This window comes from Carettochelys insculpta, chromosome 19, assembly GCF_033958435.1.
Source record: "Carettochelys insculpta isolate YL-2023 chromosome 19, ASM3395843v1, whole genome shotgun sequence".
In the NCBI taxonomy this organism is placed as follows: Eukaryota; Metazoa; Chordata; order Testudines; family Carettochelyidae; genus Carettochelys; species Carettochelys insculpta.
Window position 1 is genome coordinate 6,445,323 of NC_134155.1, and position 17,738 is coordinate 6,463,060.

General features: G+C 38.1%; 1 protein-coding gene across 1 annotated transcript in view; it reads left to right on the top strand.

Annotated features, from left to right (window-relative positions):
• Positions 1–17,738, top strand: part of BRIP1 (BRCA1 interacting DNA helicase 1) — a 140,576-nt gene continuing 122,838 nt past the window's right edge. The window contains exons 1-5 of the mRNA XM_075014013.1: positions 1–93; positions 1,224–1,335; positions 4,520–4,714; positions 5,869–5,996; positions 8,752–8,877. Coding sequence (XP_074870114.1) covers positions 1–93; positions 1,224–1,335; positions 4,520–4,714; positions 5,869–5,996; positions 8,752–8,877 — 654 coding nt within the window. The remainder of the gene's footprint in view (positions 94–1,223; positions 1,336–4,519; positions 4,715–5,868; positions 5,997–8,751; positions 8,878–17,738) is intronic.

Genomic DNA, 17,738 nt, shown 5'->3' on the forward strand with positions numbered 1-17,738 from the left:
ATGTCTTCAGTTATGTCAGAATATACCATTGGTGGGGTGAAGATTACATTTCCTTGCAAGGCTTACCCTTCGCAGCTTGCTATGATGAATGCAGTAAGTAGAATTGACATTAAAATCTATTGATTTAATAATTTATGTAGCTCAATAATTTTGAACACATAGGCAGGAATTCAGATATAATTTCAGGACCTCCAGTATCTCCAGTGTTTCCACTGCAATACAGACATGCTGTGTTTGCTCATATGTGGGGGAGAGCTCAGCTACATTTTTGGAGTACTAGAATGAATACATACTCCTACACTTTTATACCCAATGTCTTCTTGAATAGAAGTGTGCATAATGCATACCTATTTAACTAGATATTATATGTTAAGAATTATTTGATATTGCAAATGCAGAAAGGGAAGGTTTCAGAAAAATATCTGCCATCTTTCAATCAAAAGATATATTGCTAACCCAGTAAGTCTTCATTTTACTGAAGTAGTTGTTTTAACTTTTATTTTTTATTAAATTTAATAAATTGTATGATAGAAACCTTTAATAGCCTGCCCTCTTTGCTCCAATAACATTAAGGATAAACAGTCTCACTTGAGCCTGCTCTGCATTAAAATGTTAGGTTCATCCAGCTACATCACCCAGTGGTGTGAAAAATCTGCACCCCTAAACAATGTAATTTAGGTGACTTAACCTCAGTATAGAGCTCAACAGAAGAATTCATTTATGTAGCTGCTGTGTCTCAAGTAGGTAGATTACTTATGTACAAGTAGAAGGGCTGCAGCTATGCCATTGTAATCTTTCAGGGGTAGATGAGCCCTCTACCAGCTGTTACTGCTATTTGGGGAGATAATTGACAATCCCATCCGAGTCACTACCAACCTATATCTCGGTATATGAGAGATGTTGCAAATGTCTGTAGTTGAGAGAAAACCAGGACATAATTACTGTGGGTGGTCTTTTGAGATATTTTTTTCCCAAGAAGTATGAACTTCTGATGACCTCATCAAATTCCATTCAGGAAATTACTTTCAGCATGCCTTTAAAAATTTTCTATGGTTTCAGGTGGAGATGTTCTCTTTGTTACTGTCTTATTGCTGACCCAGGAGCTTTACTGCAGTTCTCAGACAGGCGTGTGATAAATGTATATAAGTTAATTCCTTTTCAAAGACAGAATATGCAATTTTATTTAATTTTTCTGAGCTGGTAGCTTTCTTTTTCCCTTACAGATTGTTAAGGGGTTAAATTCCAGGCAACACTGTTTGTTGGAGAGCCCCACAGGAAGTGGTAAAAGTTTGGCATTACTTTGCTCTGTATTGTCATGGCAGCAGTCTTTGCATGGTAAGTTATCTCAAAATGCCAATATGTCCAGTTTCACTTAGCAAGGGTTGTCTGCATTAATAAATAAAGTTAGTGGGCAACCTCAGAAATCTAGTTTCGGAAGTAGGCCAAAATCTTGTTGGTCCTTAAAATAGAGGTTGATGCCAGTTTCGTGGACAATCAAAATAGTAGACATATGGGCTGCGTCTACACGTGCACGCTACTTCGAAGTAGCGGCAGTAACTTCGAAATAGCGCCCGTCACGTCTACACGTGTTGGGCGCTATTTCGAAGTTGAAATCGACGTTAGGCGGCGAGACGTCGAAGTCGCTAACCCCATGAGCGGATGGGAATAGCGCCCTACTTCGACGTTCAACATCGAAGTAGGGACGTGTAGACGATCCGCGTCCCGCAACATCGAAATAGCGGGGTCCTCCATGGCGGCCATCAGCTGGGGGGTTGAGAGATACTCTCTCTCCAGCCCTTGCGGGGCTCTGTAGTCACCGTGGGCAGCAGCCCTTAGCCCAGGGCTTCTGGCTGCTGCTGCTGCAGCTGGGGGTCCGCGCTGCATATACAGGGTCTGCAACTAGTTGTTGGCTCTGTGTATCTTGCACTGTTTAATGAAAGTGTGTCTGGGAGGGGCCCTTTAAGGGAGCGACTTGCTGTTGAGTCCGCCCCGTGACCCTGTCTGCAGCTGTGCCTGGCTCCCTTATTTCGATGTGTGCTACTTTGCCGTGTAGACGCTCCCTCGCTGTGCCTATTTCGATGTTGGGCTGAGCAACGTCGAAGTTGAACATCGACGTTGCCAGCCCTGGAGGATGTGTAGACGTTATTCATCGAAATAGCCTATTTCGATGTCGCAACATCGAAATAAGCTATTTCGAAGTTGGGTGCACGTGTAGACGTAGCCATACTCAGTGTGATTTTTTCATTTTAAAATGGATAGGGCTTTGGATGTTATATTAAGGTGGCAATATTAACATCAGGATATTTTAAAATGTTGTTGATTATCTGAAATTAGATAACATTTTGAACTGAAAAATGTATTTTCCAGCGCTGTAAATTATTGACATGTCTTTTTTATGTCGTGGAGGTAATGTCCTAATTTCTGGATAAGACTAAAAACCTTCCACATAATGTAATTTTCATTTTTTTTCTTATACTATAGTACAATCTTGTACTATAGTACTGTGTTCAGTGTGGCTGATATACCCATTCAGAGGATCTGTGATGGATCTTATCTATATATGTGTGTCTTACCATTTTCTCTATAATGCTTGCTGTCTTGGATGCCATGGTCAGAAATATTGTGAAGAGTTCTATGCAAAATGTCATCAGGAATCAAAATGCCAGGACCCCCCCAACTAAGATGTTGCCACTTTCCCCAAGTGGTTCCTTAGAAGGCAAATTTGCAAGGCGGGGGTGAACTTCCATTTTGCTCTAGACTTGTGAATGGAATGCCACACAACGACTGGAAAAGCATATCAGCTGCCACTGGACATGGTGAGACAAACGTCAGGAGCTGGGATTCCTGGTGCCACAGGTGAAGAATACAGAACACGTAGTCATCACATCAAGAGCTGGAACCATGCTGGCAATTACCCTGAAGGATACTGTCTGCTGCTAATAGATGAAAAACCTGAAATGGAAGCTGGACCAGGGCAAAGCCTTCAAGGTAACCTGCAAATGGAACACCAGCAACCATTTTCTCTCTGGGGGCAGCTTCATCAGTTTGCCAACTGGAGTTTCATCCACAGGGTCCCTCTCACCTGCATCCCGCTGAATGGAGCCAGTCTATAGAGGATTGAAGCCAAGCAATGCAGGAAGTGCTGCTATGCCAATGAGATGTTAATACGTCTTGTGTAGCTGCAAGCCTCATTCCAAAGCCTGGCAGCTGTGCCACAATGCCATGCAAGCTTGCCTGGTTAGAGGCTTCCCTGCCATCCATGGCAAAGGTTCCTGTGAACTCCACTGTCCCTGGAAGAGAGAGCCAACTGTTACCAGACAATCCTCTTCGTCAAGGAACATTAGATCATCAAGATACATCATCATCATGGTTCCCTTTGAAACAGACACTGTTCGTCTACAACATTCAGTCTCAAAAGTTGGAGAAATATGCCCCTCTAGCCACCTAGGGGCTCTAAGGGTCATACACACACGCACACACTGATCAAAGCCCTGGCCCTAACAAGCATGTGTTGGAAGAATGCAGAATCAGTCAATGCAATGTTTGGATGATACAGCAATTCATGTTATTGGATACTAATCAGATGGTTGAGGGGCCATCTAAATAGAGCACATCATAGGGCCTAGCAATGCCAAGTGGTGAGCTGGAGTGCCAATGAGAGGCGAAATCATAAAGTAATTGAAATGCTTCTCTGATGGGTTATATCTGCTAAACCTGTCCTAAGTGCTCAATTGCTGAGGGACAATCTACACACATTCCTTTGTTTTCTGCATCCCAACTCTCTTTTCTTGAGTGATGTACCAAATACTAATTGCTAATATTAAAAAATTTAACCATTTAGATCTTATTTGGGTTATTGCTGATTATGTACTCTATCTATATTGTATTCCTTTTAAACTGACCTCTGTACTTCTTGGATAATTTAAGCACTAAACCCAGATGTACAGACACTTTCTTTAAGCTGTGTATTATATAATTTTCACATTAACTCAGATGGCCTACTGTACTACTTTAGTAGCTGAATCAATAAGGTTTCTGTAAATGTCTTCCCTATAGCTATATTGTCTAGTTTGGGGCTGAGCAAACTGGGGGGTGGGCCCCCTCATGGGGGTGGGGAGGCATGAAATGTCATAAGGGGGCACAGCATGATTGACTGCTATGTGTCAGGTTCATCCAGCTCGTTAAAAATGTTGAAATATGTTACTGTTTATATGTCTTTGTATTCACATTTATATACCAATTAATAAAGTTTTTACATTCTACATACTTATTTTCTTACATATGCCAAAAGGTTTTTTCATATGAGCATAATTGAAATTTGTCAGTTTTGATTACATTAGACAGGTTGCGGGGGCACCCTTGCTAATTGCAGGGATGAAAAGTGGGGCCCAGCGTAAAACAGTTACTCACCCCTGGTCTAGTTATTCCTATTGTATGGGAGAACCTAATTCTACAATATGGCTCTGTGGTTATGATTTTGTAAGAGAAGAAGAATGATCCTCTCCTGTCCTGTTTTTAGAGAAATCACTGGATGAGTTCTCAGGTGAAAAAGAATGCCAAAAACCAGAGACTTCGTTGCCATGTCGATGTAAATGCCATTCCCAGGCTGTGACTAATGACACTACTGCAGATGTAAACCAAAGCGCTTCTTGTTCTTTCACTAATTGTAAAGCAGCAACTTCTGTAAGAAGTGAAACACTCTCAACAGGCAAAGGTAACTTTTGAACAACTTTCTTTCCGGTGTGGACCTCTTACATGGATATTCAGATTGTGGGTTCTCATTTGTCCTATGATTGCCAATGCTACACAAGTCAACAACTGATTAGAAGTGCAACTTTCCTCATGCTGTCACCCTTCACCTTCTTACTGGGTCATTGATTGCTCCTGGATTTAAAGTTTCCCCCTTTCTTCCAAGTCTCCAAGTAAAATTAATTTGTGTGGAGGAAATGGATTTATAAATTAAAGAATCGGCATGAGTTGTTTTTTTTTGTTATTCTGAATTTCTTTGATTTTTATTTAAGCTTTTTTCTACTGTTCTTCCTGCCTAATTCTTCAGTGAAACCACATTCCTTTGTTACTCATGACAGTCTGTGGCTATTTCAGTGATTGTGCTGTCACAATTCAATATTGTGACTATAGTCCTAGGTGCTGACTATACTCTGGGCTGCAAATTGTGGATGGTCAGCAACTGCCAGCTACCTACTGATCTGCTGTTCGGAAGCTGGTGGGAGGCACTGGGTGGACGAGGCCTGGCTGAGGTCAGGAAGCAGCATTGGGGCAGGAAGAGATGGTCAAAGGGGCAGAGAGCAGGTGGAGCATCCACCTGGAAAGCAAAAAGTCAGCACCTGTGATTTAATAGAAGGTTTTTGGCTATGAAGAGGATATAATTATTTCTGATTCAAAATAAGAATCTCTTGTAGTTAGCCACAATAGCAGGGGAAATGATTGAAAAATCAATGGAATGAATATATGTAATTTGGAAGTCAGTTATTTTATCACCTGTTTAATAGGTGACAACTTTGAAGCATTTTAACAAAAATGTAATATTTTCATTCCTTACCACTATAGCCAAAATCAGTTTTACATGGGGAAACTTAATAGCTAGTGTTATGCTTATTATGTTTTTCCTTTTAGGAGGCCTCCCTTAGATCAATCATTTTTTCTATGTAATTTAGTATTTTGCTACTTTGCTAATAATTCTTCCTATGTAAATCTGCCTACACTGTAGTGAAGAAAGCTGGCCCCAGAAATATTTACCAATATTACAGTCCACCTTAAACCTCAATTATTTTTTCTGAATGAGTTTTATGACTAGAAAATTGTTACTTTTATTTAATACTCTTTTACTAATGAATACTCCTGTCACAGAACATAGTGGAAAAGTCACACTGTCTTCAAAATTATCTGCAAAAAAATGGGCATCTTTACATGAAGATGAAAATAATGACTTTCAAGTAGACAGGAAAAGGATACGTTTATTAGAAACTGAGCAACAGGTGAGCAAAATTTATTGGCAGTAAAAAATACTCCTGTAAGAGCTGAACAAGCTTGTCAAATATCAACATTTCAGTACTATAAAAATAGTGATTAGCTGATAATGTCACAGCCATAAATTAGATTTTTTCTTCATTTTTTACTATTTCATATTACAAAGGAGTCCATTGTTGTATTTAGTTTCCACAATAGCTTATCATAGAGATGAATTACTTGATATGCACTAGTACATGGAAAATGTAAACACTCTCTGAAGCCTGGTTTTAAACATTTAAGTCAAAGAAAATTCATAGGCATTAAAATTCACTTCCACATATGTGCTAAAAATCTAATATACCTTATAATGCCCCTTGATAACCTAGTAAACTCTTCTCACTAGCTTTTTACATGGTGTGAAATTTCTCTAAAGATTTTGTTACATTGTCAGCATTGGTATTACAAGTACCATAAGTCAGATTGAGCAGACTTGTAGGCTCAGAAGTTTTACCTTGTTTTATTTTTGAATAAAGTTGTTTTTGTATATAATTCTGCATTTGTAAGTTCAGCTTTAATAATAGAGATTGTACTATAGTACTTGTATCAGGTGAATTGAAAAGTACTATGTTTTATTTTTATAGTGCAAATATTTATAACAGACATACCCTGTGTTGCTCAGGTCCTTAATTGGAGCGATGTGAGGTGGGTCATTTGGGGAAATTAAAAGAAAAATATCTGTGCTGTATTTAAATGATTGTATAGGGTGGAGGTGCAGGGTGCAGAAGTCAGGGCAGGACTTGCAGGGCTCAGAGCAGAGGATTGGAAGAAAGAGTGGGGGCTGTGGCCAGGGATGGTGTGCAGAAGTGAGGGCAGGGGCTGTGAGAAGCTCAGGGCAGGGAGTAGAGGGTACTGGAGTGAGGGCAGTGAATGGGCAGCTGAGGCCAGGGGATTAGGTGTGTGGGGACTCAGGGCAGGGAGTGGAGTTGTAGGAGTTAGGACAGCTGTTGGGGAGGCTCATTATGAGGGGGGGTCCAAGGAAGGGGATGGGGGTTGGATAAGTGGCATAGCATAGGGCAAGGGTCTGAGAGGTCTGGGGGTCTTACTGGAACCACCTGCAGCAGTGAAGGTAGCATTGATCCGGGGGAAGGAGGGAAGAGCAGTGTTGCACTACTCAGCCCTGGTGTTTCCTTGCTGGGGTGTGACCATGGCTTCTCCTCTGGAGGGGGTGGCCCGCAGTTCCCTGCTCCCCTTGGTATCTCTTTCGGGGTGGACAGGAGCTCATGGTTTCCAGCCCCCTCCCCTAGTATCTGCTCTGTGGTTGGGGGACCGGCCCATGTATTTCAGGCCACTACAGTGTTGCTCCATGAAGGGAGGGGGGCAGTTTCCAGCTTTCACCAGTGTCCCTTCTATGTGGAGGCATGGCCCTGATTCCCAGCTCCTCCTCCAGCATTCCCTCTGGGGAAGGGTTGGGGGGGCTCTACCTCACCTGAACCCCTTCTGTTTCCATGTTATAGAAGACCATCGGATTCCAGGCATACCCCATTTTTCTGGCACAAACAACCCTGATCTTGCTTTAAATTAAGATAATAGGAAGCTGCATACCAAATTTGGTGGTCCTAGATTTTACAGTTCGGAGGAGTTTGTGAACACTGTGCATTTTGCGTTCTGTGTTGGAATTGAAATCAATATGGTTGGAAATGTGAAAAACATCCAAAAATAGTATATAAATGGTATTCTACAGTTTTTTTGAGCACAGTTATGCTCAAACATCAGGAGTAATTATTTCAACCACTTGCGTAATCTAGCCCTACTAGTTTTATCAGTGCAGGTAACAAAAGGAAATAACAAGAGGAGACATTCAGTAGATGAGAGTGACTCAGTGATATTTGTTAATTACTAAAGAAAAAGTGTGTAGTTGTGGAGGATTATAATTCTTTTTAGTTGGCATGCTATTCATTTTTCTTCTGGAAATTTCAGCAGTCAAACCAGCTTCTGTTTAATTAATTATATATACATTTTTTGCTTATTGGTCTCCAAAATATTTGGCAATTTAGGATGTTGGAAGCTGACTTCATACCCCATGATTCTCTTCTGCAATAATTTCTTCCTTTGCCCTGGCTGTCTTAGTCTGATGAAATGTATCACAGAAATGTGTAATACTTTATGTAGTAGTTTTTAGTAACTTATCATTTGTAACACTACCAGCTAGGCCCACATCCTGCATCGGAATAAACTATTACAGGTACTTATACTCATGGAAATCAATAGGACTTGGGATCTACGTATCTTTGGAAGATTGTGTCCTTATTCTGCAAGAAAGCCATCCATTTGCATCTGTAAAACTAAATGTAAATGTTGCTTATGAAAGTCCTTGTGTGACTGAAGTCTGTAATGGGGAAGGTGGTGGGGGTGTACTGTTTTATCTAAGGAAGGCTCAATAAAATATAATTTTAAGGTTATAGGAAGTTGCTCTTATTCATTTATGCTTTTATTGTGCAAAACAAAATGATTTTTAAGAAGTTATTAAACTGTGTATTTGTCTTGATAGCCAAGATGTACAATGTTATAGTAACTTCTCTGTAAATTACTCATTTTTGGTTGGCTTATGTTAGACATGGTGAAACTGATAGGTATTAACAATGCACTGAGTTTTGGAAACAGGTTCAAAATGAAAGAAAAAAAATACAATAATATTTGACCACTAATTTAGTATGTTTCTGATGTAATGCCACATCTTTGTATATTATTGTCCATTTGAGTATCTGTATGTTTTCCAAACAGATAAGAAAACGGCATTGTTTTGCAAAAGGAGTGAAGTTAGTTGATGCTCTAGAAGTTTATCAACAGCGAAGAAATGGGGAGCTGACTGTTCAGTCAGAAAAAATTGCTTCTTTCTCTCCAAAAACAGTAAGTAGCATGAGTCTTGTAGAACGTTTTTGCTGCTATAAAGAAATTGTATCTAAAAGGCCAGTTTATAAGATCATTTTCAGAAAGTATCCTGCTGCTTCAGAATCATCGCAAGATAAAACAGAAAGAACTGGAGGCAAACTCTTCTGATAATTGTCTGCAGCTGCCCTTTCTACTAACTCAGGGGCAAGCAAAACATGGCTTGCAGGCTGGAATTGGGCCACCAAGCCTTTTAATTTGGCCAGTGACCTGCCCCTATGCACGGAGGAGCACTGTTCAAAGTGGCTAGCTTTCCCCTGTGGATCTCTGCACTATAGAGAGGGGCAGAGGTAGAGGCTTCATGTGCTGCCCCCACCCCAGTAAGATCTCTCAGCTCCCATTGGCCAGCATGCGATGATTCCCCGCAACACAGAGAGCCACATGGAGAGTCTAGCACTGTTAGCAAGCCTGGAAGTTTGCCTGAGAGTTTTGCTGGCTGGGAGCTGCTTAGATAAGTGCCTTGAGGCCAGAGGCTGTCTCTGTCACCCCCTCTTCCTTTGCCCCAACTCACTCCCAGATCCTGCACTCCATCTGACACCCCTCCCGTAGGCCAGAATCCTCTCGTGCACCCATACGCCCCACCTGGACCCCAACCCACATTTCTTCACACCCTGAGAGGATTCTAATGGATTGGTGTGCCACGTCTTCCCTTTAAAAAGTTGTGTGGACCCCCTAACCCCAAGAAATCATGTTCACTTGTTTGTCTGACACTTGTTCTGTGTTTGGTAAAATTTTGATAAGGGGCACAGGTGCCAAAAAGTTAACTCTTTTCTATTACTGTTTTCTAACATTGTTACAAATTTACACTATTAACTGGATATAGGTTTACCTTGAAATTGCCTTCTGATATGGTGCATTCATTGCCATGTAACTTGGAAAGTCAAAAATTTTACTTACACATAGGTGCATGGTCGCTTATTTTTGAAGCTGTGCTTGTGCTGTGCTTCATGCCACATAGTAAAGAGCAAGAATGAACCCTTAGCAGAATCCTAATGTAAACTGTGTTCATATAATATTTCAGTTGTGATATCCCTGGGAGCCATAGCTTTATGTCACTGTCATAGGCCACTATTCTCTTAAGGCAGCCTCACATACAGACTTCTGTGTCTTCAAAGGACTTTGCACAAGCATATTCTTTTGGTGTTTGATGCATGATTCCTCCTTAAGAGGGCTTCATATATACACTCTAATCATGTGAATGAGTGCTTTTCTGTATTCTGAGTTAATGACCTCAAACCTGTTGCACTGACAAGTTAGGAAACATTGATTTTTTTTTCACCTGTAAGTATCTAACTTTAAACCTGTGACTGCACACTGAAATCGTTTCCGTGTTTAGTGTATAGTATTTCAGAAGACGGGGAGTGATGGAAAATCAATGGGAATGCCTTCAGTACAACTGCTTCTGAGGTACTGGTTAAATATGGATAAATCATAAATTATGTCTTTTCAGGTCCTGGATTAGGAGACTATCTATTCAGTATTTTTACAGAAACACATCTTCACTTGTATGAAAAGCTTTGATAAAGTCAGGTTTTGTGACATCTTCAATACCTTTCTAAAATCTGAGTTTGGTTGTATTGTTTTCTATCCAAATAACATTAATAAAGATAAATCTTCTATGATGTATAAAATTGAGCAAACATTCCACCAACAAATAGTGTTAATGAACTAGATACTTACATTGGATGAAACATTTAAATTTTTAATTTTTTTAAGAATTGGGCCAAGATTTAAAAAAAAATGGTAATTTTGGATGTCTTGGTTTTTGGACATACAGTATGATGTAATAAGGGAGTCTGATTTTTTTTTTTTCCCTCCTTCCTCCTTTCCCCACAAGAGGGCAGGTACTCAGATTCTGAAAACGTGACTACACTTACAAATAGGAGTTTGCAGCAACATGTCTGAATCTGTATGGATTTAACACAAAGTATAGTCGATTTATTGTATTAAGGAGCATTATGGGAAATCTTAAAACCAGGACTGTGGGAATAAACAAGGGCCTCCTGGAAATTGTAGATCTCTTCTTCTCCTCACCCCACCCAACCTTTGCTTTTGTTGTGTATGCAGTAAAGCACTGCGCTATTTGTGCCTTTTCAAACTGGGAACAATGCTAGACAATTTTATTGTAATTATCAGATTCAGCCTCTTTTACAATTGGAATATGATCATGATAAAATAGGAAGCAAATATTGAATATAGAGTAGGTAAGGTGAAAGAATGAAAAATGTGTTCTACGTTGTCATATGAATAATTAATGTGCAGTTGTCACTTTTCATAGTGTAATGTCTAAGAAAATGCAAGTTTTTTTTTTTGTTTTTTTTTTTAAAGGAAGCAGGCTCAAAAATAGCAGTGGTGTTTTCAGAGTTCCCTACTGGAAATTTGTTGTAGTTTTTACTGTTCAAGTTATCTTTGCTTTATTATAAGGGAGGTAGTGGAGGGTGTGGTAGTAACAACCTTATTGTTCAAGTAAATCCAAAATAAAATGAATATGAAATTCATAAAATTAGTCCTACAAGGATGATGTGGAAAAGCTAGATCGCTTCCATGATATGTGAGGCTACTACAGTGCATTCACATGGATTCTTATTGAAATGCTACATCAGTGTTAAAAGTGCAATGAAAGTAAAGAGCTGCATGAGTGTTTCAGATAAAAATAAGAGGAGGCAGACTCTTCCGTTTTCTCAAAACTCTTAAGGATACTCTCTCCTTTCCATTTGCTTTTTTGACTTTTAAATAATTCCCAAGTAATAGGCATTTACAAGTAATCCAGCATGTAGTACAGAATAAGTCTTTGAAAGCACTCCCAAGCTGATGGCCAGCCAGAGCCTCTTTTCTGTGTCTGATATGCTTTTTGACCTTTCGTATACGTCTTTCTGAATAGTGAATTAACTTTTTTTTAATTTAAATGTATATTTTAGTCCCTATTTGCACCTCCTTTTCTGACTTACAAAACAAGCCAAATTGTGATACTGCCCTAAACTGGTAGTTACTTATTTTCTTTTTTTTTTTTTTTTTTTTTTTTTCTTTAGAGAAGAGTGGGAAGTAAATTTTATTACTGGTTTGGAAAGCTTCTGAGGTTTTCAGTTGGGATGTTTAAATCCCTCTTGTCACTGAAATTCAACTGGCATTTTGAAATAAGAAGGCCAGCAGAGTGTGCTGTTGGTTTTAAAATAAACATCCTTTCCTGCCTTTTTGACTTTCTGAACACTGTGGATTTGCTTAAAAATTAAACTATGCTTTCAGGTTTTAGAATTGTTCGTAAGTAGTGATGGTAACTAACAAGATGTAGTATCTGAGAAGCATTTTGGAACTCATTTTAAAGGTAACTTACTACTTACATCAAAATAGTTAAAAAACCACACTGAATAAGAGATTTATAATCTTACTTCATGTCAGAAAGAAATCCGTATTACTTTTGAGATAACATTTGAGCAGAGCATTATAATGTCATGTATAGGCCTAATTTTACATATGCTTACAAAGATAATGCTTACTACCTGAATAATCCTGATGTCAATAAGGCTATTCAAGCAATAATTAAGTTCAGAAAGCCGACATTCATGGTTATGTGAAGGTTTCCAAATTTGGTAACAATTTGTGTGGTGTCACTCCTGGGACGAGTTGAGGTCTGATACATTGTGCCTCTAGTATTTTGCAGTGGTGCAAAAGCTAGTTCTGGATTATAAATGTGGCATCTCCAAAAGTCAGAAAAATTAAGATAAGCTAAAATAACAGAAAATGTGTCTGAGATTAACAGTAAAGGAAGAAAAGTCATTGGTGTGCATCCTGAAGATTTATTTGGACACATTGTATGGAATATAAAAAAGAAACCATAAAGACTTCAATAAATGTATTTTGGCACAGTAAATATGAAGAAAAAAAACCTCTAGGAATGTCTTTGGCACTGGGAGTAAATATTGCAAATTTTGTATAATGCTTCTGAGAGAACAAAAATGCAGCCTATGAAATTGGTTTCATTGTCTTTTGAAATTCCTAAGTTTGCAAGAGAGATGTCTCAGATTTTAAAGTCTGTGTAACTTTCTCCTAAATAATTTTTGGGTTTAAAATAACTTATCCATTTCCCAATTACTGCCTTGGATAAAGAGTTTGATTATTTCAGGACTATGGAAGGCAGGGAGAAAAAAGATGAACTAAGATAATGAATAGCTCCGCACTAGAAGTGTTATTAACTAAGTATTTAAATGCCAAGTTTTAAAAAGTAAAATTCATATGGAAAATGAGACATCCATGTTAGGTGATGGGGTTTCTTTGGAGAACACACAGATTGCAACACTCTCTAGTGAAAGGATTAAAAAAAGGGAGATAATTTATATAATTGTGTTATAGTACATAGTAATTCTTGATAAATGTTTATCAACTTTTCCTTCACATTTCTTATGGTTCTTTTAGACCCTGTAAGTCAAAATTGAAAAATAATTTAAAAAAAAAAATCTGAAGTGTCCTGGAAGTCCGTATTTGGGCTCAGTGTGAGATTATGTATATTTTGAAATCTAGGAGGCAGATCTTTACTGCTTCAAAAATAGTCATTTGCAGTTGATTGTAAAACAGATGAGCTTTGAGTTTTCAGGGGGGTGGGGGGATTCCTCCAAAAGTTAATTGAGTAAAGGGGAAGAGGGGGGGAAGTACTTAAGTACAAGTCACTGGTGTCCTTGTGGAACACTAACTGAGAAAATGTGTGTGTACACACACACACACACACACACACACACACACACACACACACACACACTCGATTGCATTCAAGTATTCAGAAGTGAAAGCAGATGCACTTTTAATCAAGTATTTTCGGAAGTACTTTTTCCACCTCTGTTTTCTGCTATATCTGACTAGACTTCCAAAAAAAAACTCAAGCAGTCTTGTAGCACCTTAAGGAGTATCAATTTTATTTATTAGGTAATGAGGTTTTGTGGGAAAGACCCATTTCATCAGATTCTGGAGCAAACCAGTATTTGTCTCCTCAGTTGTTTATATATATATATATATATATATATATATATATATATATATATATATATATATATATATATATGAAGGGTTATAGTTGGAGATATTTGCATGATCAGGGGTATGTGGCGCAATACCTTTTCCTCATTTATACTGTTATAAGAAAATAATTAATGGTGTAAGTAGTGGATATCAGCTGTGAATGAGAAGTTGTGATCTGTTACTTATGTTATTGCATAGCAGTAGTGACAGATACTACCATGACCTGAGGGGGGGCTATCTTAAAAATATTGACATAACAATACAATGTTAAGATGGCATGAAAAGGAAGTGGAGACAAATCTTGATAAGTATTTATTTTATAGTGCCTTGTACATAGTACCACATAAATGGTGACATCACTGCTTCAAAGAGCTAAAAAATATAAAGACATTTGCAAGTAAAGAACAGCAAACAAATTGACAAATGCCCATTTTAGCACCATCTGTAATGGTAAAAGATGTCAATAAAGAAACATCTGCATCAAATAGTGTAATAAAAGTGCAAGTGAAAAACTGAGAATGTTCTATAACTATCAGCGCATACAGATGAATATTGCTTGGGAAGATGCTGATGATTATGCCAACAAGTGGCAACACACATACTTACCCTTTTATTTCTTTACATTCAGGTAATGAAGCATACCATTCAAACCCCTAGGGTATTGTAAGGCAGAACACATGATTGAGTGCTTCTAATCATGTAAGACTAAGATTATCAATTAATAAACTCCTTTTGCCATTATGATCTTCCAAATTTTACATGTGGTTTAGTTAATGTAAATCTGCAGAAATTAAATTAACTCCTTTTTTGAACACCCAGTTAAGATGCTCCTTGAATCATAGTTGTTTTGCAGTACAGAATTTTATGCAAACTGTGTAGTGTAGTTGATTGGGTGGTTAACATAATGGTGGAAATGTTTTTAAACAGGCTAAGGAAAGGGGTTTGTGTGTTTGTTCCTTTTTTTAATGGAATGAAGACTTGCCACTGAGGGTCTGAATTTCAAATCTGGTTGGCCAGCAAGATCATGTGTCTTATTTTCATGACATAAAGTATAGTTTTTAATTATAATGTGTTTGGCAGTCTGCTAATCAGATGATTCCTAATCCTGGGTGTTTAAATGGACTAGAAAACCTGACCTGTGGCTGAAAAGTGGTTATTGATGTGCATTCCTTTTACAGTACAGTCTTCCAGGTGACTGAGCAGAGCCAGACAAATTTAGAAATGTAGTAGAGTGGACTAAATAGACAGACTAGGTAGTTCATGCTCTTTCTGCCCTGAAACGTGGCATTAAATTTGGGAATTAGTGTGAGGCCAGATTTCCTGTTCGCCTGAGCTCAGGCATAGTGGTAAGTCAGTGCTCCTAGGATTTTTAAGTACAGGTAACCAAAATGTTCGGTAGACGGTACTTAAGTTCTACACTGCAATTAGATAACCATGGCTGGGCTGTGTCAGCTAACCTAGGCTCATGGGGCTTTTTACTGCAGTGTAGAGATTCTTCAGGTCCAGGCCTGCAGCTTGAGCCCAAATGTTTATAATATAGTTAAACAGTCTTTTAGCCTGAGTGTAAACATACCCTAAATGTCACTTGGCTTTATTAGGTTTTTCATTATATTAGGCTACTAGACAACATTTTCCTGGCATTGTTTCATAAACACAAAGTACCATAAAACTTTCAAAGCTGTTTGTCTAATATTTTTCTTCCCTCATTTTGAGAATAGCGGGATGGAGAGTTGAGGCAGTGCTCTGACCATTGAAGATCTTTCTCGCATATTTTTAAGCGAACTCCACTTGACCATAATAATGATACATATCAGTGTTTTTCTGTACTTCAGGAAGAGAGAGACACTTTTTAGAATGGTGGGTGAATTTTATTCCCATTTTCAGATGAATACATTGAGGTAAAGGGGAAAGTAAGTGATTTATCAAAGACTGCAAGGAAACATGGTAACATGATTGTCAGAACTAGAACCTGTCTTCATTATTTGTAATCCCCTGTTCTAATAAATAGCTGTACAGTCCTACATCAGATCACTGTTGTTCTAGCTGTGGCTGATGCTTAGGTTAGGAGCTTCTCAGTGTCACCGGCTAGGATCGTTGAGTAATGCAAGATACTCAAAGTTCTTAGGAACTGAATGTGTAGTCTCAGAAAGACCTTTAGCCCCTGGTACCAGAAAACAATCTATCCTGCAGAAATTGGAGTTGGTTTTGATTCTCCTGAATGGGAGTCTAAGGTATTATTAATTGGCCAGTTCACCTAAATCTTTTCCCTTTTGTAATATGTGATTTTCTTCTGTGGTGAAATGGTAGGAGATTTTCAGAAGTTCAGTAGTGTGGCTTTGATTAGTCTTTCAGGGGAAGAAACATCTTGGTTTCTGGAGGACATAGTTATTCAGAAGTTTCCGTTTGCATAGCTCTGAAAGGCATGGGGGACCCAATTTAGCAGAGGAGTCGTAAAATATACGCTGTCTTAATATGAAAGGGAAAAGAAGGGTAATTTCCTAAATACAGTAGCTTGCTTTGATCCCACTGAAATAGTCATGAGAAAAATCAGTAAAGTATCCACTAGTTAGTCTCACTTTTTTGTAGAAATACACTTCATCTGGCAATGAATCTAAAACATGTTTCTCTGCTCAGAAATAGAGACAAAAATTAGAAGTACTATAATGATCTAAATTCTTCATTCTCATTGGCTTTGTCATGCCTTGAAACTCCTCTGTAGATTAAGCATTTGGTGTGCATATTTGTTTTTACTGTAAATTATGGGTAATGTCATTTCATTATTTATGCTCTGAAATTTTGTATGCTGATGAAAACATACTATAGAAATATGCCATGTAGCACTTTATGATACTTTGGAATACTTGTGGAATGGTATGATCTCTCAAATCAAGATTAGAACAGTTTTTTTAAAATACATATTTAGTAAATAAATAAATCTGCTTTTCCTTTACTTTTTTGAGATAGAGCTGAGGGAGCAGAATTGTTTTTTTTTTTTAAAAGGACATTGGTTTCTTTTTAAAACTGTAAGGGCATGAAGTTATTTACCAACTATGGCTTTTTGAAAAAATGGAGGTGGGAGTTTTGTAAAGGAGCATTTCTTTGGTAGCAGTAGGCAGTTCTGGAATAGTAAGACCTTGCCTTCATTTAAAAGTTTAGCTGCTTTAATTTTGCCCACATTGTTAAAGAGGCAAAATACTTCCAGTGTCCACATGGATCAGTAGAAAAGTGCTTATGCTGGAATAGTTTCATTTGCCAAAGTGGAATGAGCTATACCAGCATAGAGCTTTTTATACTAGTACCACCTGCATTTAGGCTTTTACTGGGTAACTGTTGGTTAAACCCCTGCCCCACAAAAACAAAACAAACTATTTATACACCTGTAAAATTATAAAAGGCCTAATATTTTAATTTCACTTCTGAGTTAATCTAATAAGGTTTTAGGCCCTGCAACTGTCACTGTATAAGTGCATGGTACTCCCAGGATGGAATTAATTTCAGGAGCAAGACTTAATTTTAACAAAAGAATCTTAAGTCATATTTTAATTTTTAAAATGTCTTTATAAATAAACGCTAAAACATCTTTAAACTAACACATTTGTGCCATTAATTTAGAATCTTAACATGTATTTTATGAAGAAATATATAGATTAAGAGATTTGATATTTATTCCTGTGGTTGCAATTAGAGACCCCAGCCAGGATTGTGACCCTATTGTATTTAGAACTGTAACACATAGTCAGACATGGTCTCAGCTGTGAAGGCCTTACAAGCTGAACTTTCAAGACAGTGAGGACTTTAAGAACAAAAGATAAAAG